Source organism: Passer domesticus, chromosome 6 (assembly GCF_036417665.1).
Source record: "Passer domesticus isolate bPasDom1 chromosome 6, bPasDom1.hap1, whole genome shotgun sequence".
NCBI lineage: Eukaryota > Metazoa > Chordata > Aves > Passeriformes > Passeridae > Passer > Passer domesticus.
In genome coordinates, this window is record NC_087479.1 from 1,213,840 (window position 1) to 1,239,261 (window position 25,422).

A 25,422-nucleotide genomic window follows, 5' to 3' on the forward strand; every position below is an offset into this window, starting at 1 on the left:
GCTCCCCATCCTGCAGGAACAAACAGTGGGAATTGTGTGGACACGGAGCATTCAAGGAATCATTTCCTCATCTGTTTCCTCCTTATTTTCCCATCAAGTTCTGCCAATTCCTTGGAGTTTTGGGAATTGCAGCAGCTCTGTCCCACGTTTGTGGCACTGCTGGTGACAGAGCTGGCTGTGAGCACTGAGCAGCTCCCACTCCATCACATTCAGGGAAAGGAAATAAAATCAGAGATTTATAAATGCTTCCCCTTGTGGCAACCTCAGCTCCAGCCCTTTCCATCCTTACAATGCTGGGAGAGCATAAATCCTAAATAAAACCTTGCATTTAACTCTGTAAAATAGTGGGAGACTCTGAATTTATGGAAAATGCTGCCCCTTCTGTGCTCTGCTTTATTCCAGGATCTCTGTTTTATGGAAGGGTTGCAGGAAGAACCAGAAGATGTTTTATTCTTTATTTGCATTTGGGAAAGGCAACATCTCTCTCCTCCTGGATCTGCTCCTCAATCCAATCCTGCAGCTGGATCATCCCAGTCATGTTCTGCCTCCCCATAACCATGGAAGATGAAAATCAGGGAATTATTTGGCTTGGAAGGGACCTTAAAGATGTTTTTTTTATTTGTGGCCTTCCCTTAATCCTCCAGGAATGACTTCCAGGGCCTTCCCTGTCCTCCAGGAGTGACTTCCAAGGTCTGGATTGTTTGGGCTGAGCAGCTGAAGACACTTGAGCATGGTTAAGGTTAATAAAGTCTATTCCTATTAAAATATTAATAATAAATAATCCCCCCAATAGTTGGAGGAAGCAGCTGCTCCAGGGAATTCCAGGGACAGACAACCCCATACCTGCTGCTCCCACTGGGAAGTCAGGGATGAGACTTTCCCACCCTTCCCAGAAAAATCTCTTCCCAAAATATTTGCAGAATTATGAATTGTATTATTATGAATTATTATATGTATGAATAATGAATTGTAACTTGCAGGGAAGGGATGATTTGGGAATAAAACAAACGTTTTTGTGCCTAATTGATGCACAAATTTCAATTTATCTGAGGTCTGTCCATCTCCAATGGGTTTAGAGGTTCCCATTCCAGGCACAGAAACCCAACATCCCAAAGAAAGAAAAACGTGGAATGCTCCAGTGGCATCCATGAGATTCCTTCTCCAGGTGCCCTTCCCCGCCTCCTCCCTTTCCCTGGGGTTTTCCCGAGGATCCAGCTCCTCCCCAGCGATACCCAAACGTGACATCTGCTGGCTGAGCCCTGCAAGAGCTGCCGTTCCCCTCCCTGCAATTCCTGCTGCTCCTGCTCGGGATTCCCGACCCCCGACCCCGACCCGACCCCAGGAGCTAAACTCCAGAGTTCCTCAGCTCCCTTTCCATCACTCTGGGGCTGTGAGCTCTGCGGTGCTGCCTTGAGGGAGAAAGAAATCCAGTTGTAGTAGGATCTGGAGATTCCTGCTTCCCACACTGGGATAGGTGAGATTTGGGAAGATCCCATTCCCAGCTATCCAAACCTGCCAGCATTCCATGCCTTCATTTTTATATGGCTGAACACACTCTACATCTGTGCCTGGCAGGAAGCAATTCCTGCGGGAATGGGGTCCACAATTCCAAAGAAACCCCTGGCTCAGTGTGAAGGTGACAATTTACATGTCACCAGTGGGAATCCTATAGAAATCCCATGGGAATCCTGCAGAAATCCCACAGAAATGGCACGTGAGGAAGGGGGAAGTGGTGTCAGGCAGTGCCAAGCACCTGGGTCCTGAAGGATGGGCAGGGCAAGGGATGGGATGTGGGCCTGGAATTGTAAATAATCAATAATAAAGCGTCACCACGGGCACAGGGAGGGAACTGTGACCTCTGAGCAGGGGAATCTCCTGGAGAAATGGGATCAGAGCAGAGGGAAATGCAGCCAGGACAGGCTGCAGTGCTGTGGGATCTTTGGAGCAACACGAGGAACAGGAGAGCCCCTGGATGGACTCCAGCCCTGGCCAGGCTGCTCCCTGTCTGAAAGCAAAAATCTGACTAGAATTTTAAGTTTAGTTTCTTTACATTGTCAATAAGAAAGAAAAAGTTGTGGAGAGAAAAGAAGCGTTCTAAAAGTTTTGCTCTGATTCTTATTACTCTTTTATTACTCTTTCTTTAAGTTGATAAATTAATAAATAATAATGTAATACTTTAATAAATAATAATTAAAATATATTTAATTCCCAATTAAATGTAAATTAATATAATAAATTATAATTAGATCATTAATAATTAATAATTACATTAATAAATTTTTCTTTATACCCTTTTAGAGTTTTGAAACTGCTTTACCTTTCTCCTAACCCTACCTCACAGCAAGAAATAAGTACATTAGTGATTAGCCAACACCAAACCCACCACATTCATTTAGTACATTAGCCAAAAAAATCTCAAAATTAGTGGAATCTCAAATGAACAAACCAGAACCACTACACTCCCCCAGCCAGTGGGAATCACAGCATTCCTGAGCATTCCCACAGCTCTGCCTCCACACCTGCAGTTGTCCATGCCCATCCAGGCTCTATCCATGGATCCAGCTCCAGCCAGGTCTCCAAGGCTTCCCAAATTTCTCAGGGTTTCCCAGGAAGCTGCAGCTCTCCCCTCTTGGCATTCAGCCTCCCTATCCCTGTCCCTCCCCAGCTGTGGGCTCCCAACTTCCTGACAAACCCAACAGGCTGCTCAGCCACTGCAGAGCCAGCCCACAATTCCCTCATGTCGCACAAAGAATTGTTTCAGAGGGAGAAACCAAACAAAATTGCAAGCAGGAGTGGACTGAAATGCAGATTTCCTAGGAATGCCCCATCCCTGTGGCTGCCCCTGGATCCCTGGAAGTGTCCAAAGCCAGGCTGGATGGGCTTGGGGAACCCTGGGATAGTGGGAGATGTCCCTGCCCATGGAAAGGGATAGAACAAAATGGGATTTCAGGTCTCTGCCAACCCAGGCCTGTCTGGCATTCTGGATCACATCCAGTGATGACTTTTTGGGGTGAAATCCCTTTATTTTCCTTCTCCCCCGAGGGCAGACTAGCAGGAAGGATTCATAAATCTGGAGCACAGGGAAAACCTCAGCCACCCTCTCCCTTCATCCTGGAATTCAATCCTTCAGCCTTGGGATGGAAGGAATTAACTTCACTTTCCTCTCCCCAGTACTGACAGGAAAAGTAGGATTGAGATCCAGCAATCCCACCTTGTCCCCTTCCCTAAAATTTGGCATTGTCTGCTCCTCTGATGAAGTAAATATCCCAAATTTCCAGACTCTGGAATAATTGCCAAGCAGGGGTTTGCTGGCTCAGAGTCCACTGCCTTTGCAGGACACTGGACCAGGAAATCCATGAAAAATTCCTTTTTCCCAGTGGGAATTTTTGTTCCCACTTTCCCACCTGTGTTTTAAGTTGCCCTGGTCAAGTTTTTAGAGCAGGACAGGATTTGCTGCCAAGGGCTTGGTAAAGCTTCTCCTCATCCCAATCCTCCAAAACCAGGCAGGAATTCAGCAGGAATCAAAACATCACCCATGTTCCGTGTGCTTTTGAAAGGATCTTTCCCTCTTGACATTTTTAGGAGAGGCTCTCTTGGAATCTCCAAGATTTTTAATTAAAATTAAAACCCCCTTTTCCTGGCTGATGAATGGAAAAGGATTTTTACACTGGTGCTGCTGCTCCAGTTGGAATTTTAAAGCTCGGACAAGTGGCAGTCACAGCTTCACTGGGAATTGTATTCCAGTGGGAATTTGGAAATGATTCCAGCTCCATGCTGAGCACCACGGTGCTACCAGGAATGGTGACAGGGACACAGAACAAACGCTGAGGCAGAAATCCCTGGAGAGGTGCCTGATCTTACAGGGCATCATTTAGTTGTGGTTTGGACAAGGCAGGAAAAGGGAATGTCCCAGGGAATTGGGAAAATGAGGGGATCATCAGCACATCCAAGCCTTCGTCCTTCATAAAAGTGGGACGAATTAAGGATAATTTCCTAAAGAGAGGACCAAATACTCCTAAATCCTCTAAATCTGAGTTCATGTTGACTTAAATCCATGGAGAGAGTTTGCCAAGGGATGGGGTGGGTATTCCACCCCTAGAATTGTCCAAGGTCAGGTTGGATGGGGCTTGGGCAACCACATTTCATTAAGAATGTCCCTTTCCATGGCCTTTTCCAACCCAAACTATTCCATAATTCCAAGATCTTTCATGGAACAGGTCCATCCATATGAAACACAGCATAGGGGCAAACTCAATCCAGGGTTTGCTGTGCTCCATTTTGCCACTTACAATATCAAAAAATCAGAGAAAACCTGGAAAACCAAAATATTTCCATGTGTTCTTCTCCTGGAAAGGTCTGGAAGATGCTTTTCATTAGAGAAAAAATGAGTTTCCAAAGAGCTCTTTCCAGAGGTGGATTCTGGGATCATCAGAAGGGATGATCCAGTGTCCATCTCCTCAAATCCCAGTTTTCTGGGAGAAGGGAAGGCAGGAGATGTGAGGTGCCTGAGTGTCCCATGGATTAGTGGTGGAAAGTTGGACTGGATCATCTCCGAGGTCTTTTCCAACCTGAATTATTCCTGGCACCACCAGAACTCTGCCATGGATGGGGACAATCCCTTCCAGAGGTATTGGCAAGGAAGGAATGTTTGGATTGTCAGGTTTGTCAGCTCTCAATTCTCCAAAGAGCTTCCAAAAACTCCAAGGAAAGGGAAAGCTCTGATCACGAGCTAACAATTAAACCCTCCCCAATTAGTCCTTGATTGGCTTGATGTTGCACTTGGCTGGAAGCGCTGACGGGGTGATGTAAGACAAAGTAAATAATTAAAGATGAGCTCATTAATTAACGCAATATCCCAGGGCAAAAAAATTCCACAGGCCAGAACAACACGGAATTAATATTCCAAACTGCCTTCCCTCGCTGGTGGGATCAGGAGTTGGTTGATAAAAGGAATTAAGTCCATGGAATAATATTAGAGCTTTGTTTAGTCCTACCCAGGGCTGTGATGAATAATTGAAATTTTGAATTTTAATATTAAATCTGTTGCTCTGCCAAGCCAGCCCCATCTACTATGGACAGAGATTCTTGGTGGAAATTCAGGAAGGAATCCCACACGGATGTGTATCCAACCCTGATTAAAGAATTTAATGGAGAGGGAACAAAATATTGTCTAAAAAACCTAAAAATCCCTCTTTGGACACAACTCTGAGGACAAATTCAGGCCCAGCAGAGAAAATTCCAGCTCAAGGGAGTCAAACTTCCCAAACTGAGGAAAAATTTGAAACCAGGACTTGTCAGGTAAACTCAGTTCTAGGTAATCCTAGTCCTAAATGGCTCCCCAGGGGCACAGAGAATCATGGAATTGTTCAGGTTGGAAAAGACCTTTGGGACCATCAGGTGTGGCTGTCAATCCTCCCCCCTGCAGTCACCACCATCCCATGTCCTCAAGAGCCACCTCCATGGGTTTTGGACAATTGCAGGGATTGTGACTCCACTGCTGCCCCTGGCAGTGCTTGACAGCCCTTTCCATGAGGAATTTCACCCTGGTATCCAACTTCAGCCTTCCCTGGGGCAGCCTGAGGCCATTCCCTCTTGTCCTGACGCTTGTTAATGATGCAGAATAAGAATCATGAAGATGATGAAGTGGAAAGAGAAGAAGAAAAGGAGGGGGAGGAGAAGCAGGAGGAGAAGGAAAAAAAAAAAAGATGAAGAAGATAGAAGAAGGGGGGAGGAGGAGAAGGAGAAGAAGGAGAAGAAGGAGGAGGAGGAGGAGGAGGAGGAGGAGGAGGAGGAGGAGGAGGAGGAGGAGGAGGAGGAGGAGGAGGAGGAGGAGGAGGAGGAGAAGAAAAGGAAAAAAGAGAAGAAGAAAGAGAAGAAAAGGAAGCAGAAGCAGATCCCACTTCATCCCTCCTTTGCAAACTGGGAACCTGGAAAACACAGAGACCAGCCCACGCTGCCTGGAGGAGCCCACACCACAGTGAAAAAGCTGCTCCTGGGGTGTCCCCAGCTGGCCAGGCCAGGCCAGGCTGTGACCCAGCAGGGCTCAGGTGTGTCCTGGAGGAACCTCTGGCACCTCAGCAGCTGCTCCAGGGAGGGAGAAGCTCCCTGTGCTCATCCCCCTCCTCCTCCAGCACCAAACCCTCCCTCAGGGAGGCTCCTCAGCCTCTGCCATTCACGGATCTGGTTTGATTTATTTGCTCCCAGCCCTGGCAGGGTTTTCCGAAGCCACAGCCTGGAATGGACTTTTTGCTGCTCTCTGGATATGATCTGGCCCTGAATAAAATCTCGAGGTGGTGAAGCTGTAAGGAGCATGAACTCAGCTCTGCTTCCCCACAAACACAATTTGCCTTGTCACTTCTTATTTATTTTGAAGAGACTGGCAGGTTACATCTGCCTCATGTTGGCCCAGATGCTATAAATTAACCCCTTTTCCGTGTGTGATTTATTTGGCTTTCATCTCCTCCAATCTGGCTCAAAATATACAGGGAAAAAAAAGGAGATTTTGCAGGCTCGGGGGTCAGAATAAATCTTTCAAGCCAGTCTGCGTGAAATGCTGTACTGAAAAGCTTTCTCTGAGCATACCAATGGTTTTCTGCAGCCCCAGTCCAGCACATTTCTATTTTCCTGCATGAAAAACCAGAAATAAACCAGCTAAAAATGGGTTACAACAACCCATTATTCCCCCCAAAACAAAAGCTCCACACAACTGCCACATTCCTGCCTTGCAGTTATTTATTGGGCTTTTTTTTTCCAATTATGCCTAAGAAGTGCTCCATTTCTTGTCTCTATTCACATTCCCAGTGAAATCCAAGCCTCTTTTTTAACCATTTCATCATTTTTTTCAGCTTTTTCAGTTCCCTGGGGCTTCAACTCCATCTGTGCTGCTGAGATTCGGGAGTACAACACAGCCACTGCTCTGAGAGCAGTGGAAAAGAATTTATTTGCTAAATAAAGTCAGTTTTAACTTTAAAAGACTAAGAAAAGTCAAAGTGTTACTTCCAGCATCCTTAATCCACCATAAATTAGCAGGATGGGATGAACCCTAAATGAGCACAGGGAGGGGTGGGAAATGGGAAACATCATAAAATCATTTTAGGACTCATTTTCCATTTTGTGGTTTGCTAAAACTACTCAAATTGCCCCAGTCCTGGCAAAATAATTGTCTTGGAATAACTTTCCACAGTCTGGAATCCAAGTCCTGATGAATAGATTGAACCAAATATACTCATTTGAGACTAAACAATTTTTTTTTTGTTTCCTTCAGAGCTGCGTTTGGTATTAAAATCCCAAGATTTGGAGAAGTTGGTGGCTGTGAAAACCCCTCCAGCAGGCTCTGAATGGTGTCAGCCAAAGGTTGCATCCCATTTGGAAGGAGCAGAACCATCCAGAACCAGGGATTTGCTGTGTTCCCACCACATTTGTGCTGAGAAATTCTTGCTGAGGGGATGTCATTCCCTTCATGTCAATTTATCTCCTGGCTACTCACAACCTGGAGATTCCAAACTCAAAATCTGGGAATCTTCCTTGAGGTCTATCAAGCCTCTCCCAACAAAACCCAAATGTCGGAACCCAGGACATCCCTCTGGGTGCCCTGGATGACGTGCCCCTGGCAGGGGCTGGGGAGTCCTGGCAGGAAGCCAAAAACACTTGGGATTTCGATCTTAACCCGTGGAGCAAATTACCAGCCTTGTATGAAGAATCACAAGTCACAGAAGTTTGAGTAATAATTAATTAATCACCAGGTGAAAAGTGGAATTTTGGGGATTTTATTATAGGGGGTCTAGGAGGCAAGATGGGGGGATCTGGGCATTGTCCTGTTCTTCTTCCTTCTTCTCTTAGCCTCCATCTTCTGGGTGATGGTGGCACATTTGGATTGGTTTAGAATAGAAGCAGACAGTCTAACATAGGTGATACGTATTGGAAAATAATGATAAATAAAGTACACGTGACTTGTAGTATGAAATGTAGACACCAGCCCAGGGGCAGGCAGTGTGCCCTTGGCAGAGCTGCAGATCAGACCTCTGCGGGTCTGAGAGAAAATATTTTGGATTAGAGACAATAAACAACCTTGTGAAGCAGAGCCGAAGAATCCCGACTCTTTCTTCAACCATTGGGCTGGGAAAAAGGGACTCTGGGGTCATCCTGAACACAGGAAACCCAAGACCCAAACACTCCATGAACACAGTTTTAAAGAAAACCTTCAACCCCCTGGGAAAAACCAAACAAACTGACTAAAACTCCTTCAAAAACCACCCAAAAACCAAACAAAAAATCAGATTAATTCCCAGCTCCACGCCTCCTACCTGTGACGAGGAAGCTGCAGCGGCCGGCACCCGCCTCGTTGATGATGTTGCAGTTGTAGACGCCGTAGGAGTCGCGGGAGAGGCTGCTGACGGTGTACTCCGTGGAGTCCTGCAGGTCGAACTGCCCCGTGCGCAGCACGCGCCCACCCAGGCGCCACTCGTAGCTCAGCACCCGCGTGGGGTACGCCCGCAGCACGCGGCAGCTCATGGTGACACCGCGGCCCTGGCCCTGCCGCAGCTCCAGGAACGCCGGCTCCACCGCCGGGGGGTCTGCGGAGACACAGCCAGGGCAGCGGGGAGTTAGAGCGGGGCAGCCAGGCCTAGGGACAGGACTAACTGAGGTGCTTGTGTGGGAGCTGCCAAAGAGACAGGATTGATCCAGGTTCTTGTTTAGGATCTCTCCTAGAGACAGGATTGACCCAGGTTAGGAACCATAAACAAGGTGGGTTTCTTGTCATAGGAATCAAGATTAATCCAGGTTCTTGTTTGAGACCTGTCTTAAGAGACAAGACTAACCCAGGTACTTGTTTAGGACCTGTCCTAGGAATCAAGACTAATCCAGGTTCTTGTTTGAGACCCATCATAGGAGACAGGACTAACCCAGGTTCTTGTTTAGGACCAGTCCTAAGGATTGGACTAATGCGGGTTCTTCTTTAGGACCCATGCTAGGAATCAAGACTAACCCAGGCTCTTTTTTAGGAGTAGTCCTAGGAGATAGGACTAACCTGGTCTCCTCCTTTTGCAGGAGGTTCTTCTTTGCACATTCTAAAAACTAAACATGTTAAACCCAGATTCTTATTTAGGACCCATCCCAAGAGAGTGGATCAACTCAAGGCAGTGTTTAGGGCCTGTCCTAAGAGACAAGACTATGCCAAGTTTTGTTAGGAGATCCTTTGGAACGACAGTGAATAAAACCAATAAGCTTGTCTTAACTCAGAGAGTGCCCGGAGCAACCTGATCTATGGAAGGTGTCCCAGTCCACAGCAGGGTGGGGTTTCCACCCCAAACCTGTCTGGAATTCTGGGACTTTCTCTGGATAAAGTGCATGAGGCAGCAACACAGAGCTGAGCTGGTGACTCTGTGTTTAGAATAATAAATCTGGAGGATAATTAAAAAAAAAAAATCTGGGGAATAATAAATCTGTGCTCAATGGGGACCTCACGTGTGGGCACATTCCCGAGGCTGCCAGAGTTTGGGAATGTTTGGACACCACAGAGGCACAGGCTGGGATTGTTGGGGTGTCTGTGCAGGGCTGGGAGCTGGGCTCCTTCCAGCTTGGAATATTCCATGATTCCATGAACTGCCCACCCCAGGAGCTGCTGTCTGGCTCCACCAAAAACGAATCTCTCTGGACCTTTTTTCTCCATTCCGGTGGAGATTTTACTGTCCTAGTTCCCCACACCAGTTCCCCACACCCAGAACAGCCTGTTCCACCTTAACTCGAATAAAACTGATTATAAATAATTCACATTCACGGCTTCAAACTCCCCCAGAATTTTGATTCCAGAAAAACAGCAAATAAATAAAATATAACCAACATCCTGTGTGTGCTGACCCAACTTCCTGCTGCCACCTGCTTTTGGAAAACTTCATCATGGCTGGAAAACAAAGGGAATCTGGCCAAGCAATGGTTCGTGCTCAGCTCATGTCACACAGCTCTTCAGAGCGAGGAACACGCATGGAAAATGTGTTCCCAAAGGGATGCAAATCAGGGAATTCTGGCTTTCTAAAGAGCTCAGCTCATTTTTTAACCCTGAGAAGGAAGAATTCCTGAAATCCTCCCATTCCAGGGTGGCACGGGGAGGTTTTGTATCCTTACGAGGTGTTTTACATAAAGCATTAAAATGTTCCTGCTTTCCTAAGTTTCCCAAGGCAGCAACTTTGCAGGGAACTGTTGTTTAAAGAGAGGAATTATCCTTGGGAAAGAAAATATTCCAGATCTCCACTGTTTTCTCAGGGAGATCTGTGCAGCTGCGCCTCCCAAATCCCCTGTTTTCCTCTCATCACACTGTCTTAAATTATTTGTACTTCCCATAGAACTCCCAGATCCTCCTACATAATTGATATCAAAATAATTATTAATCAAATTTACTAACATTCACTATTTTCCAGGCAATTTTCCACTTTGAGATGTAAATTGTCCAAGGGGAAACTTTTCCATGGAAAAGCTGGAAAATATTGGAAAAGGGCAGTGGAGTCCCCATCCTGGCAGGGATTTAAACCCCTGTGGAGGTGACACTTGAGGACATGATCAGTGGTGGACTTGGAAGTTCTGGGAATGCTTGGATTTGATCTCAGAGGGCTTTTCCAATCCAAAGCATTCCAAGATTTCATGAACTCTCCATATTTTTATGGATCATGATCACAACAAGGCACTCGCTGCTGTTCCCAGTATAATTTGATCTTTATAATAAAGCCAATTTTATCTGAAATAAATATTTGATTTTTAATTGGAAATTCTCTATTTTTTCCCCATTCCAGCCAGGATAATTCCATATCCATCACCTCTCCAGCCTTTCCAGCCACACCAAAATACACCTAAAAATCCTGGAAAATTCTCCCCAAACTTGGAGCCAGGCCCAGAAGAATCTCTAAAATAACAACAAAAAGATGCTCTAGCAGCATCAGCTGAGAACCCTCCTGATCCTGAATCCCTGAGGATGAGCACAGGAATTTTGGGACAGGAATATCAGGGAAGCTCTGTGTTTGAGGAGTTAAAAAGCCTTTCATGGATGATTTTTGTCTCATTTTCTGCCCTTCCTCATAAATCCTTGGAATGTTCAAACATCCAAAACTCATCTCTGCTGTGGAATAACGTTCCCTCCTTTGATTTCCTTGCTGCTTCCACCGAATGCTCCAAATCCAGGGAAAGATTACAGGGAATGATTTGGATCCTCCTGATCCAACGTCCTGATTCTAAATCCCTGAGGATGAGCACAGGAATTCTGGGACGGGAATATTCCTGAGTCTCTGTGTTTGAGGTGTTAAAAAGCCTTTCATGGATGACTTATGTGTAATTTTCTCCCCTTGCTTATAAATCCTTGGAATGTTTGAACATGCAAAACTCATCTCTGGTTTGGAATAACGTTCCCTCCTTTGTTTTCCTTGCTGCTTCCACTGAATGCTCCCAATCCAGGGAATGATTTCCCCTCCCCATGGTGCCTCAGTTTAATGATTTAACGGGAATTTGTATTCAGGCCCTTCTCTCTTCTCCCCCTGCTTTATTTACTTATCAAGCTACTTTAGCCTTATAAACAGCTTTTAAATGAAACTTTCCCCTGCCTTTAAGGTCAAAAAAGTCTTTAAACCCCACAATTCCCATTTATACAGGGGCTGATGATCCCCAGTGACAGGAAGAGAAAATTAACTCGGGCTGCTCATTCCTGAATCCCACTTTTGCAGGTAATAACTTTAATGGGAAAGGGAAGGGCTGATAAAAGCCCCAACCAGAGTTAACAGCTCATTTTTTCCATCGTTTTTTTTCCATTGTTTTTATAGGATTGTGACTTCCCAGATGTGCAGGAGAAAAACTGGAGTTGTTTGTGACTTCTCTGCGTTGAACTCATTTGCATCAGCTCTTCCCCAAGGCTTTGGCAATTTGATTTAATTTACTTTTTCCCTCCTTATTCCTTTCATAATTCCACTATTAGTTTTGGAAAAATCTCCAGCAAAGCTGCCAAGGGAGCACGGTTCATTCTCTTCCACAATTATCTTTGGGAAGCAAACGGGGCTGGAGTTAAATCAGGCTCTCTATTAATGTTTAATGAAGTTTTTTAGCCTAAGTACATTCATGTTTTAAGGATTAGGAAACAGAAAAAGGAAAGTTCTGGAGCTATCCAGAGGAATGACAGCAAGATGCTTGTTTGGTTTGAACCACACAGCTGCTCCTCCTGGTGAGGGTCAAATCCTATTTTTTATAGTGGGATTTGTTAAAGAGAAAATTCCAGGAATTTATTTCCACTGTGATGCCCCAAGCAGAGGCTTCACCCGCTGGTTTGGCCTCTCCAATTTGCATTTCAAGCTAAACAAATAATGAGTTTTTCTCTCCCATCTCCAGCAAGGGGAATAATAAATAAATAACAATAAAAAGTGATGCCTCGGCTCGCTTTCCATTGGGTTTGTGGCCACAGTTGGATTCACACCACAGGAACGTTATCCAGCACTTCCCAAGCCAACTATTCCTAGACTCTCCACTGCAGCCACATTTCCAGCTTTTTTAGCTCCTGAGGTGGGTCTGGAGGTGTCTGAATGGAGCCTGGAGCTCAGGACATGGAGAAACACAGACGAGATGGGATTTGGGAGCTTTGGGAAGCTCCAGTGCACAGGGATTGTGATCCCTGTGAAATGACAGCGGCAATTTTCCAGCCAAAGCTTGGAATAGAGGTATTACACCTTGGGTAATGGGTTTATTCTAGTGACATGAAACCATCATGGCCAGAAATAGAAAAAAGCCAATTTCACATCTAGGAGTAAATTAAAATAGCTGGGCAAATCCATCCTGGAATTGTGCATTCCAAACCCTGCTCTGCACAGATGTATCCATGGTACAATGAGGAAAATCCCTGTTTCATGAAATCCTGGAATAGTTTGGGATGGAAGGGACCTTAAATCCCACCCCTGCCATGGCAGGGACACCTCCCACTGTCCCAGGCTGCTCCAGCCCCAGTGTCCAACCTGGTCTTCGGCACTGCCAGGGATTCATCCCAGCCAGGAATTCCCAATTCCCAATCTCCCATCCATCCCTGCCCTCTGCCAGTGGGAGCCATTCCCTGTGTCCTGTCCCTCCATCCCTTGTCAGAACTCTGAAGATTCTCATCATGGACTCCTAATTTTTTTCATTTTATCGCTAGCAAGTTCCTAATTTTAAGTTAGAGGGATTTTGATGGTAACGTTCAGTGTAAAATTATTAATAATTTCATTTTCTTCTGCATTCTGTGTCCGTGCCTGCTTTGTAGAAGGGTTTACAATGGAAAATCCCAGTCCCCACTCTCAGGAATTTGCTAACTTGGATTTTGTGCTTTGAGTTGTCTCCCCTGGCTGCAGAATTTGCTGGGATTTTCCAGACTGGTGCCTCTGTCCTGGTTTGGCTCCTTAACAGGGTATTAAATTCTCTGGAAATCCATATCCAGCCTCACTCAGCAACTCTCAGGTTCCTGAGCTTCAATATTTGTGCTGGAGCACGTGCAACGTTTGCAAGTGATAAGTATTCAAATGAGTAAAAACAAACAGATAAAATAAAAACTTTGGGGCAAAGCTGCACCATTAATTTCCCTCCATATCTGCAAATCTTGATTTGCTTGACTTGTCCAGCTGGGGCCAGAAGGGGATGGGTGAATAATGAGGAGCTTCCTTAAAAAACCATGAAATGGGAATAATCCATGGGGTTTTTAAAAGTGTCTGCTCTTCTGAGCGTCTTTTATGGGCTCTGCTGCTGCTGTTCCTTGGATTTTATGGAATTAAAATTGTCCTGGCTAGAATATAAATCAATGAACAGCAGCGAACAAGATTTTAATCCTACAGAGCTCATGAGGGGAGCCGTGGCTGAGCTCTGGGTTCAGGGTCCTTCTCTACGGGCAGGTCCTGGATCCCAAATTTGTCTATTCCATATCCAGGATTAAGGAATGTCTTTGGAGGATCAGGGACCAACTGGTGACCTGGGAAAAAAAACCCCTCTGCACTCACCTTAAATCATTTTCCAGCTAAAAAATCATGGAGCCAGATGAGGAAAGCTGGAGGTGCTCACCTGGAAAAGGGAAGAATCCAGGGAGATCCTTCCAGGGGCTAAAGGGACTCCAGGAGAGCTGCAGAGGGACTGGGGACAAGGCAGGAGGGACAGGAGCCAGGGAATGAGGGAATGGCTCCCACTGCCAGAGGGCAGGGATGGATGGGAGATTGGGAACTGGGAATTCCTGGCTGGACACTGGGGCTGGAGCAGCCTGGGACAGTGGGAGCTGTCCCTGCCATGGCAGGGGTGGGATGGGCTTTAAGGTCCTTTCCAACCCAAACCATTCTGGGATTCCATTTGGGATCTGGACCAACTCTCCTCCCTTAGGGATCCAGCCATGGTTGCAACATCCTGGCTCATTCCTGGAGCAACTCACACCAATATTCCTTTGGAATATTTAGCAGGAGAATAATTGTTTTTACTCATTCCTACAGTAAAAAAAAAGTCCATTATTTGTGGGGCTGAACTCCACTGGACATGAACTGAGCAGGGCAGAGGATGGAGACTGAGTTGGGATGGAAGGGATATTAGGGATCATTCCACTCCACCATTGCCATGGCAGGGACACCTCCCACTGTCCCAGGCTGCTCCAACCTGGCCTTGGGCACTCCAGGGATCCAGGGGCAGCCACAGCTGCTCTGGCAATTCCAGCCCAGCCCCTTCCACCCTCCCAGGATCCCTCCTGGACACTCAAATACCCAGGAAGGGAGGACAAAACAAGGAAGAAAGGTGAGAAAAGCACAGGGGAAATTCGAGATAAGGCTCCTATCAGCACAAGGGAAGTGCTGGATTCTGCTCCTGGTTCCCCTCAGGCTGTCAGTGACAGGTGACACTGAGCCAGGTGACACTGATCCAGGCGGTGACACTGAGCCAGGCGGTGACACTGCTGTGATCAGCACACAACCCCTTTAAGGATCAATGGGGTATTTTAAATGTTCTCCCCACCCCTGAAACCTCTCCCAGAGCTCCCTGCTCTGAGTTTTTTATTTTTCTACAGTAAAACAAGGAAGCTGCAGCCCCTGGAGCAGCTTTGTCATTCCAGAGAGAATCCCAGAGTAATTTAGACTGGAAAACCCCTCAGAGATCATCAAGCCCAACCATTCCCAGCACTGTCACGGCCACCACTGCCCCATGACCCCAAGTGCCACATCCACATGGATTTAAATCCCTCTGGGGATGGGGATTCTACCACTTCCCATGGCTGGACAACTTTTCCATGGAGAAATTCTCCCTAATATCCAACCTGAACTTCCCCTGGTGCATCTTGAGACTGTTCCTGTTTATCCTGTCTCTGGTTTCCTGGGATAAGAGCCCGACTCCACCTGGCTGCACCCTCCTGTAGATGCCACCAGTGCCACCCACCTCCAGCACAGCTCAGCCAGCCCAGGTGACCTTCACCCCCAGAGCTGGGGTCACCACATCCCAACCACGCCCATGCTCCCAAAAAGCGATGGAAAAGGACGTTACAGCCTCAAGTGCCAAACAAACCAGAGATAAACATGGAAAAACCAGCCAGGGAAAGGAGAAGAGGAACTGGAAACACCTGGGGCAGATCTCAGCATGATGGCTTGATATAAAAAAATGTTTTTTACTCAGAGAGGGGAGGCAAAGAGATGTTGTAGGGAGAGCAGAAAACACAGAAATGTGCACATAAAACAAATGTATGGACTTCAAACAGCACCAAAATCCCATTTTTACTGCTCTTCTGGACAGTGTTTGCAACAAATTTTATTTGCCTTGAAACAGAGATCAGTTCTCACCTCTGTATTTTATTTCTCCGGTGGACAAGGTCACTTTAGACCCAAACGGGGTTAGCCTCTGTTGATCAGAGCAGAGAATTACCAGTAAACTCCCCAAATTTCTTTCTCTTTCTCTGTCCTTGGGAGATTTGGGGCCTGCTTTATGTGCAGAAGTCAAAGCTTTAAGTTAAATTATGCATTTACCTTTGGGCAGGGTGAGGCTTTCATCTCCTTTAGAACCTGGGACTTAGAACAAACCTCAGAGAATGGAATTCATTGAACTGCCCCTATTTTTAAGCAGCCAAGGTCAGGGCTTGAAAATTTGGGGTCAGGGATTGAAACCCTGGAGATGGATCAGCCTGGGATCTGTGGAAAATGAGAGGGACTCAGGTCAGAGCTGGAGGGCAAATTGTCCTCAGGTTCCAAAATAAAAAAGCTTTGAGAAGATTTAAAGAAAATAGAAAAAAAAGTTAGGGCCAGAAGAGAACAGCTCAGAGCAGCAGGACAGGGGCAAAATGGGAATTTATTGAAGCAAATTCTCAGCCCAGAATTTCTCCCTGATCATTCCTGGTGGCTTCTGAGAAGGACAAGCAGGACAAGGAGTCCTCAGCTGAGGCAGAGTGACCAGTTTGGGAATACAAACCCTGCTTCCTTCCCTTCATCACTGCCAGCATTCAAAAGGGATCAAATTATTTTAAAGGAAGGAACATTGAAATTGAGCATTGATTGAGGCACCAAACGACTCTGAAACAGCAATGGGATAAAACCTTTCTATGGATCCAGGCTGGGAGAGCTGGGAATGTTCCCTGGAGAGGAGAAGCTCCAGGGAGAGCTCAGAGCCCCTGGCAGGGCCTGAAGGGGCTCCAGGAGAGCTGCAGAGGGACTGGGGACAAGGCATGGAGGGACAGGAGCCAGGGAATGGCTCCCACTGCCAGAGGGCAGGGATGGGTGGGAGATTGGGAACTGGGAATTGCTGGCTGGGCTGGAATTGCCAGAGCAGCTGTGGCTGCCCCTGGATCCCTGGCAGTGCCCAAGGTCAGGCTGGACACTGGGACACCCTGGCACAGTGGGAGGTGTCCCTGCCATGGCAATCACTGGATGGAATTTAAGGTCCCTCCAACCAACCCCAAAGTGCCCCAAAGTTCAGCCCTGTGCATGGCCACAGGGAAAGAAGGAACTACAAGTGCTAAAATAAATCCACCCCATGATATTCCCCACTTCAGATGTTTCCTAATGTCCAGCATTAAAGCAAAGCCTTGCTCTGAAATGAAACTGCCCTGAGTAGATCTGATGTAAAAAACCTCAGCGAAACAGGGTTTGAGTCCATTTGGATTTTCCTGGTCCCAAATGATGGGAGTAATTTAATCCCATTTGGAAGAGTCCAAGGAATCGGGCCTTGCTCATCATCTGTGAGCCTGGATTTGTATTTTGGTTCTACTTCAACTAAATAAAAAGCCTCACAACTAAATAAATAAATGCATAAATAAGGGATATCACCTCTGTTTGTGGGGCTTCTCTTAGGGCAGATGGATTTGTCTTCTGTGTCCAACAATTTCATGCTGAATGTAATAAACTCCAACATTTCCTTGTTTTCCTCCTCCCACAGGAGTCTCTAAAATTCTATATTATTGCTTCAAAGTCTGCTTTCTCTCCCCCCACAATGTTTTACACGGAATTGCCTTTTTGTTTCCAGTAAATCCAGGTATTGCTCCTCTCCTCCTTCCAGCTGCTTCCTCTCCTGTTGGAGTTCATCTTCCCCCTCAACCAATTTTATCAAGCCCTGTTTTATCTCCAAAATTGAATTTCCAAGGTTATTGGAGGAATATCTTTTTCTCTCTTTTCATTTCCTCCCCAAACTCCATCAGGGCTCACCTTGGATATATTTGGGAGCTCTGCATAGTCAGTGGGATTGCCATGAAAAAGATCTTGGAACACCCTGAGTTCCCTGTTTTCCTTAATTCTTAATCCTCTGGGATAGTGGGAGGTGTCCCTGCCCTGACAGGGCTGGAACTGGGTGGGTTTAAGGCCCCTTCCCACCAAACCATTCTGGGATTCTTTTCCACATCAGACAAAGCCCAAGCCCAAGGGACAGAAATCAACCATGATCCATGATTTATTCCTGGAGCAGGGATCCTGGTGGCTCCAAGCCTCATCCAGCCTGGCCTGGATCCATGAAGTTTGGAGAACCCTGGAGGTCAACAGCCCATGGCAGGGATGGAACTGGAGGAGCTTTAAGATTCCTTCTGACCCAAACAATCCTGGGATTTTATGATTCTCCAGTTCTAACAGAGACGTGGAAGCCTTGGATATCCTGCTGGGCTTGATGATATTTCCAACCTCAGCCATTCCATGGGTTTATATTTGGATTTCCAGGTTTCCAAGTCAAGGATTTCAGCTTGCAAAGGATAACGAAACCCAACAGGAACAGGATCCCCAGGGAATGGGCACATTCCTGAGACTGCCAGAGCTCCAGGAGCATTTGGACAATGTTCTGAGGGTGGGATTGTGGAGTGTCTGGGCAGCACCAGGAGCTGGACTGCAGGATCCTTGGGATCCCTTCCAGCTCAGGATATTCCAAGATTATTTCAATAGAGATGATGTAGAGATGTTGCTGCTTCTCCTTCATAGCTCCCAATGTCTTGAGGGTACCAAACCCAACATCCAATGGATCATTCCAGAAATTACCAGGCTCCATGAAACTTCTTGGAATGATTTTTCATCACCCAGAGAAACCTTAATTATCCTGATAAAACAAATTACAGCAGAATGTGAATCTGCAGCCTCTCCTCTGCAAGCCAGGACCTTCCTAAAAGGAAAAATCACCATCCTTTGTTGGAAAAGTCAGTCCCAAGTCCTGTCATCCTCACCAGGAATGGGAATTCCCATCCAGGAATGGGATTTCTTTGTGTCTCTGTCCCTCTCTGCAAGCCAACCCTGCCACAGATCAGAAAATGAAGATAGGATCATTCTGTTCCTTGATAGAGAATAAAATGTGCCAATAATCCATCGGAATGATGGAATAAATCCAAATGAACTGCCCCATCTGGAGTCAATGAGAGCAGGGAGAAAAGTGGCTTTATGATAAAAATATCTATTAATGGGCACTGGAACTGCAATGGAGCCTGGAAAATGAGGGATTAGTATCAGTTGTGAGGGATATGGATCAATTGTGAGGACTATGGATCAATTGTGAGGGATATGTATCAATTTTGAGTAACATGCATCAATTTTAAATGGTTTGAATTTGTTATCAAGGGTTGGAACTACCTGGCGATAACAATTCCTCTAAAAAGAATTACAATGTCCCTGTTTTTGCTTGACAAACCAATAATAAATGGAAGGTGTGAAAGTTCCCTTTATTCTGTGGAGAGCTTCTGAATGCAAGGAAAGTGTGAGAAATCCTGTTACAAGGAATTTCCTATCAGGAATTTCCAGCAGGGAAGCTGCTGATGGAGCCAGCAGACCATGGAGACCCCCCCCTCTAGAAGATGAGTGTGGTCTCCACAGAGAGGAGTTGTGGTGACACCAGCAATTCCATGGATGATGGATAATGACTGGAGTGATTCCCAAGGGAGCAATGGTCCATGGAAGCTCCTCCAGGCAGGTGGAGAGGCTGGACAACACCAGGTTGAGATCCATGTCCTACCAAGCCAAGGACACAAAATCAGAACCTTCATCTGCTTGGTTCCCCTCTGCTGGGGCACCTCCTGTTGTATCCCACACAAAGCATTTCAAAGCTGCCTTGACAGAGAAGCTGTGGCTGCTTCATCCCTGGAAGTTTTCCAGGCCAGGCTGGATGGAGGTTGGAGCACCCTGGCATAGCAGAAGGTGTCCCTGACCATGGCAGGGATGGGCTTTAAGTTCTTTCCTTCTAACCCAAAACCTTCTGGAATTCTGTGAATTGTTGAGAATAATTCTTATGAGGAGCATCTGAGGTAGCTGGGAAGGGTCTGGAGCACCAGGAGAGGCTGAGGGAGCTGGGAAGGGGCTGAGCCTGGAGCAAAGGGGGATCAGGGGCCCTTGTGGCTCTGCACAGCTCCTGCCAGGAGGGGACAGCCGGGGGGTCGGGCTGTGCTCCAGGGAACAGGGACAGGAGCAGAGGGAACGGCCTCAGGCTGGGCCAGGGCAGCTCAGGGTGGGCACAGCAGGAATTTCCCCATGGAAAGGGTGCTTAGGCCTGGCACTGCCCAGGGAGGGTTGGAGGGATTTCCAAGCCCTGTGGCACCTGGGGACAGGGGTCAGTGGTGGCCTTGGAAGTGCTGGGAACAGTTGGATTTGATGATCCCAAAGGGGTTTTCCAACCTCAATGATTCCACTCAAGACTCCTCTTGCCTTCAGTGATTTCACTCCTGATGTGGTTCCTCAAAGCCTGGTGGAACCCAAAGGAAATCTCCCCAAAAAATCATCTTTTCCACCAAACATCCCAGCACTCCTTACATCCAGGAACTCCAACAGTGAATCCAACATCCTCTGCCCATCTCCACTGGAAAACCTGATTTTGTGGGACACAAAGAGCTCTAATGTCATTCCTGCTGGAAGGAATCTTCCTGCTGACACTGTTCCCAGCTCCACTGGCAAAATGATTTACAAACCTCCCTATTAACAGCTGCAGACAGGCCTGAATAATAACACTGGAATTGGGAATAAAATCCAAAGGATTTGGGAGGGAGCACGGGGAAAGCAGCAGCTTGTCTTTAAATCTGTGGACTGCCTTCCAAACTCTGTTTTATGAGGCAATTACAGGTACAAAGTTGAATATTGGAAAGTGAGACAGGAGGAGAGGGATTTATGGAGCTAAAAAATCAGCTCGGATGAATTCCAGCAGCATCCATGGAAGCGTTATTTGTGTCCTGTGTCAGTCCAAATAATCTTAATTTTTAATGCTGCACTTTGCAACCAGAGCTCTGTCGAAATCCATATTTTGTGTAATTATGGGAATTAATCTCCTAAGTATTACAGGACAACAAAGGAATTATATTTATTCAGCATTTTCTGCTGTTAAAAATTAACTACACAGACAAGTTAATTATTCCAATTTACCTTTCCCTGGCTGGTGTTGAGTCGTCCTTGGTTTTGTGACTCCTTTATATTCCAACCACAACATCCCCTCTCATCCTGCTGCTCACCTGCTTCCCATGATAATTGTGGGGATGGATATCCCTGAATTCCACAAGGTTTAGAGAATAATCTCATGGGTTTTCCTCAACTCTTTTGGGCTAGAATTCCCTTTTTCCCTTCAAATCCAACCTCTTAACCTGTTATTAATTTGGAATAGAAGAAGAAGTTATGGCTGCTCCATCCCTGGAAGTGTTCAAGGTTAGATGGGGTTTGGAGCAACCAAAGCTCGGATCCTCCCTATTTTAAATATGGATATGGAATATTTACATCTCTTCCCACTTGTTTTTTCTTCTTCCAAAACCATTTTTATTTGGAAGACTATTTGCTCCTGCCCCCAATATGAATAATTCCATTTTGCCTCCATCTATAACATTTCTGTTTATTCAGATTCTGGAGTGCTCTGGCTTTTTTTGAATTTCTGACAGGAAGGCCTGTCTGTGATCATAATTTTAGTAAGAAAAAAAAAAAGAGAAAAAATTCAAATTATCTGGTTCTCATCTAAATTTTCCACAGCACCAGGGTTTGCATATTCATCACCTCCCCGGGTCACCAAACTCACACTGCCATTGACCTTGCTAAATGTCACAAAGCTCCTGGGATTTCTCTTTCCTGGTCCAGCCATCCATGATTTCCCTATTTTTTTCCCTGCCTTGCTCCATGTGGATAAATTACACCCAAAGCCATCCTTGCTTCTGGGTTATTCTGAAATGGGCCTCGATTGGATGAGGATTTTAGAGGAGATTTTGCTGTTTTACAGTTTTCTGGGAAGTTTCTGGACTAGGAATTAAGGAGCAGGGAATGATCCATAGGTTAAAAACCACAACATGGGACTTATCCATCTGCAGTGCCTCAATCTCTCTGTATTTGTGTATAAAATAAATGTAGCAATAAATATCCCCACAGGAAGGTTGAAGCTTTAGGCTCAGCTTAGCAGCATCAACCTCTTCCATATCCTGGGAAAATCCTTTTGGGCAGGAATGTGGAATTCCTCAGACACAAACACCAGGGTGAAAAAAAACACTTTGGAAAGCAAATCAAAATTATAAAAGCAATGGAAGCACCATTATTTTGGCATTTTCAAGTTATTAAGGTCATTACATCATTGGAAGAGAAAGGAAAAAAATGGCTCAGAATTTTAAAAAGTTGACTCGGTTCTAAATTTGTTTTTAGGCTGTCCTTTCTCCCACCACAAACAGCCCAAATTAAACCCAACTTTTATCTCCAGAGAAAGAATTCATTCAGAAAGTGATAAATGCACCAGCCTGGGAATGGATTGGGTTATGTAATAGTTGTCCTGAATATTAATCAGCTTTTCCCACTCAAATCTTCAATCATAATGGGGAAAAAAAGATGTAAATAATATTAATATTAAGTGCAAATTCTGCTTTCCTTCATCATTCCAGCCCGCCTAGGCATAGATTTATAAGAGATTTGTTTAAAAATCCAGATATTTGCCCCACTTGATTTCTCAGATTCCTTGGTTATCCCTTTTTAATGAGTTTTCATAATTAAAATTTTATAATCTGGAAGATTTCACTCTTTGGGAGTTTTGCCACACTCCTGACCTGCATTCCCAAGACAATTCCATGAATCTGGTAAATTCCCACAGGGATTGGCCACCCTACCTGTTCAAACATTTTCTCCTAACGACTTTCCTAAAATTCCAAGAGTTTTTAGCTCATTAATCCCAGTCCCATTTGGGATGGGGAACGCTTCCTTCTCTCACAACAATTTTTATTCCATTATTAATACAATATTTGCATATACATATTTCATCAGGCAGATATTTCGGGAGTGGACCCAGCACATTCCTGAGCTGCCAAATTGCCTTTCCAAGGCAGGAAAATTCCTTTTCCTATTCCCAGCTGCAAAGAAATCAAAAATCAAGAAAAGAGGACTCAGGGCTGGGTTCTCCAGCTGATGGAAAATGGGAATAATGCATTTCTTCTGCTCCCCTCAGCACCTGAGATCATCTCTCAGCCTCATCTTTCTCCTTAATTAGCTCTGTTCCATTCCCAGTCTAATCCCTGCAGGATAAGCCCCTTTCCAGAATTATTTGGAATTTGTTACCAAGGAAGAATGACACAAATAAAGCTGAGCTCCAACAGAACAGGAAATTCTGGGGTACCCTGATGTGACCACCAAAGCCAGCCAGGCTTCCATGAAGTATCTTGGATGTTTTAAGAGGCTTTTAAAGAGTTTGGGAAGGGGTTTGTGCTGTAAACAGGATTTTATGGAGCACAGAAGGAAAAGGAAGCTGGGGAAAATTATTCCATCCTCACTGCTCTGATCACTTCGGAAGGGACATGATGGAAACACTGCCTTAGGTGGCACCTGGTGACAATTTTATGTCCCCACCCTCTTCTGCAGCTGGAAAAGTAGAGCTGGAAAATTGTCCCTGGATTGGGCCCTGTCTGTCACCAGCAGGGGTTGATTTATTTCTTAAAAAATCATTTCTCCACAATTGTGGCTGGAAGATCATAAAATAGAATCCCAGAGTGGTTTGGGTTGGAAGGGACCTTGAAGATCATCCAGTGCCACCCCTGCCATGGCAGGGACACCTTCCACTGTCCCAGGCTGCTCCAGCCCCAGTGTCCAACCTGGCCTTGGGCACTGCCAGGGATCCAGGGGCAGCCACAGCTGCTCTGGCAATTCCAGCCCAGCCAAGAATTCCTTCCAAATATCCCACCTAACCCATGATGGGAAACCTCATCTTAGAGCAACCTGGGACAGTGGGAGGTGTCCCTGCCCATGGAGTGGGGTGGAACGGGATGGCTTTGAAATTCCCTTCCAACCCAAACCATTCTGTGACTCTAGGACTTGCATTTTTCTAGAGAAGTTTTTGGATTTAAGGTAAACACACACACACACACAAAATCTTAAACCAGAGTTGAAAAACAAACTGTGACCAAGACCAAAAATCCACAATTTTCCTGGAGAACTCCCAGGCTGGTATCCTGACATCACTGAGATGGGATAAAGGGATGGCAACACAGAAGAGAGGTGAGGAAAACAAAAACTCATCAGATGAGGGGGTCAAATAAAAAAAAATCTTTATATTTGAATTTACTTTTCATTTTTCTTTAGCTTGACTCAACAGATGTGAACTGGAGCAGTAATTCCACAGAAAGATTTGCCCTGTGGAACAGATTCCCAGGGAATGAGCACATTCCCAAGGCTGCAGAGGGTGAGATTATTGGGGTGTCTGTGCAGGGCCAGGGGTTGGGTTTGTGATCCTTGTGGGTACTTCCCACTCAGGATATTCCATAATTCCTTGAAAATAGATTAATAAACCACTTCTAGTGAGACAAAGCCCTGCTGTCACAAGGAGAACCTTCACTGGGAATGGGAATATTCTCACTCACACATCCACAGTGAAATCCATTAGCTATTCTCTAAATGAAAGTGTTCCATTAAATATCTTTCCCTGTTCATCACTGCTGGAAGCATCTAGGATAAATATTCCCAAAATCTGAAAAGAACTGGTTTTTATGACAATTGGTTAAATGCCACCGTCGGTACAGAAACGCTGCTCAAGTCGTTGGGAACAAAAAACTTTCCTCCCACAGGAAAAATAATCAAAGCTTTCCATAATTTTTCTCCATTCATCTCCAATTTGTCACTTGCCAGGATATGAACAAAGGGAGCAGAATTCTAAACACGGAGAGATGAAAAGAAAAGCTCCTGGAAATACCTGTTGAACTCCTACTTATTGGAAGCATTTTCAGGTTGTGCCTCTTCTCTCAGAATTAGGAAAATTTTGCATTTCAAGTAGAACAAAAATGCATCAAAATAAGGGATTTGGCAGCAGGAAAAAGGTGGGAAAATAACAGCGACCCAAGCAGTGCATCTCCAGAATCTGAGAGTCAGCAGAGTCATCCCATGGGATCCACCAGGAACTGCCTCAGGTCCTGAGGAAGCAGGAAGCTGTTGGAATTCCTCATCCACCAAATATTTTCTGCTTTTCACAGCAAACTCATGCCAGAAAAAGGGGAAAGAAGCTACTTCCCCTCTCCTTATTTAGAAGGATAAATACTGCACTGTTTCTGTGGTGGTTCTCATTCCCAGATTCACAGAATCCCGAGATCACTGAGGTTGGGAATGAGCTCCAGGATCAGAGTTCCAGCTGTGCCCCATGCCCACCTTGTCCCCAGCCCAGAGCTCCAAGTGCCACCTCCAGGAATTCCTGGCACACCTCCAGGGATGGACACTCCAACCCTCCCTGGGCAGCCCCTGAGCACCCTTTCCATGGGGAAATTCCTGCTGTGCCCACCCTGAGCTGCCCTGGCCCAGCCTGAGGCCGTTCCCTCTGCTCCTGTCCCTGTTCCCTGGAGCACAGCCCAACCCCCCGGCTGTCCCCTCCTGGCAGGAGCTGCGCAGAGCCACAAGGTCCCCCTTGAGCCTCTTTTTTTCCAAGAAAAAAATGTTTGAGCCAAGGACAGGAGTCACAGATCTCTCCAGTTCCAGTGGGATGAACCCACTCCTAATGCAGCCGACCCCACAACTAAGAAAAACCCACAGGGGAGAAGATTCCATC

General features: G+C 45.9%; 1 protein-coding gene across 2 annotated transcripts in view; it reads right to left on the reverse strand.

Annotated features, from left to right (window-relative positions):
- MDGA2 (MAM domain containing glycosylphosphatidylinositol anchor 2) overlaps positions 1 to 25,422 on the reverse strand; it is a 194,626-nt gene that overhangs the window by 39,205 nt on the left and 129,999 nt on the right. For both annotated transcript variants that reach the window (XM_064422771.1, XM_064422772.1), the window contains one exon: positions 8,304 to 8,573. In XM_064422771.1, the coding sequence (XP_064278841.1) occupies positions 8,304 to 8,573 (270 nt within the window). The remainder of the gene's footprint in view (positions 1 to 8,303; positions 8,574 to 25,422) is intronic.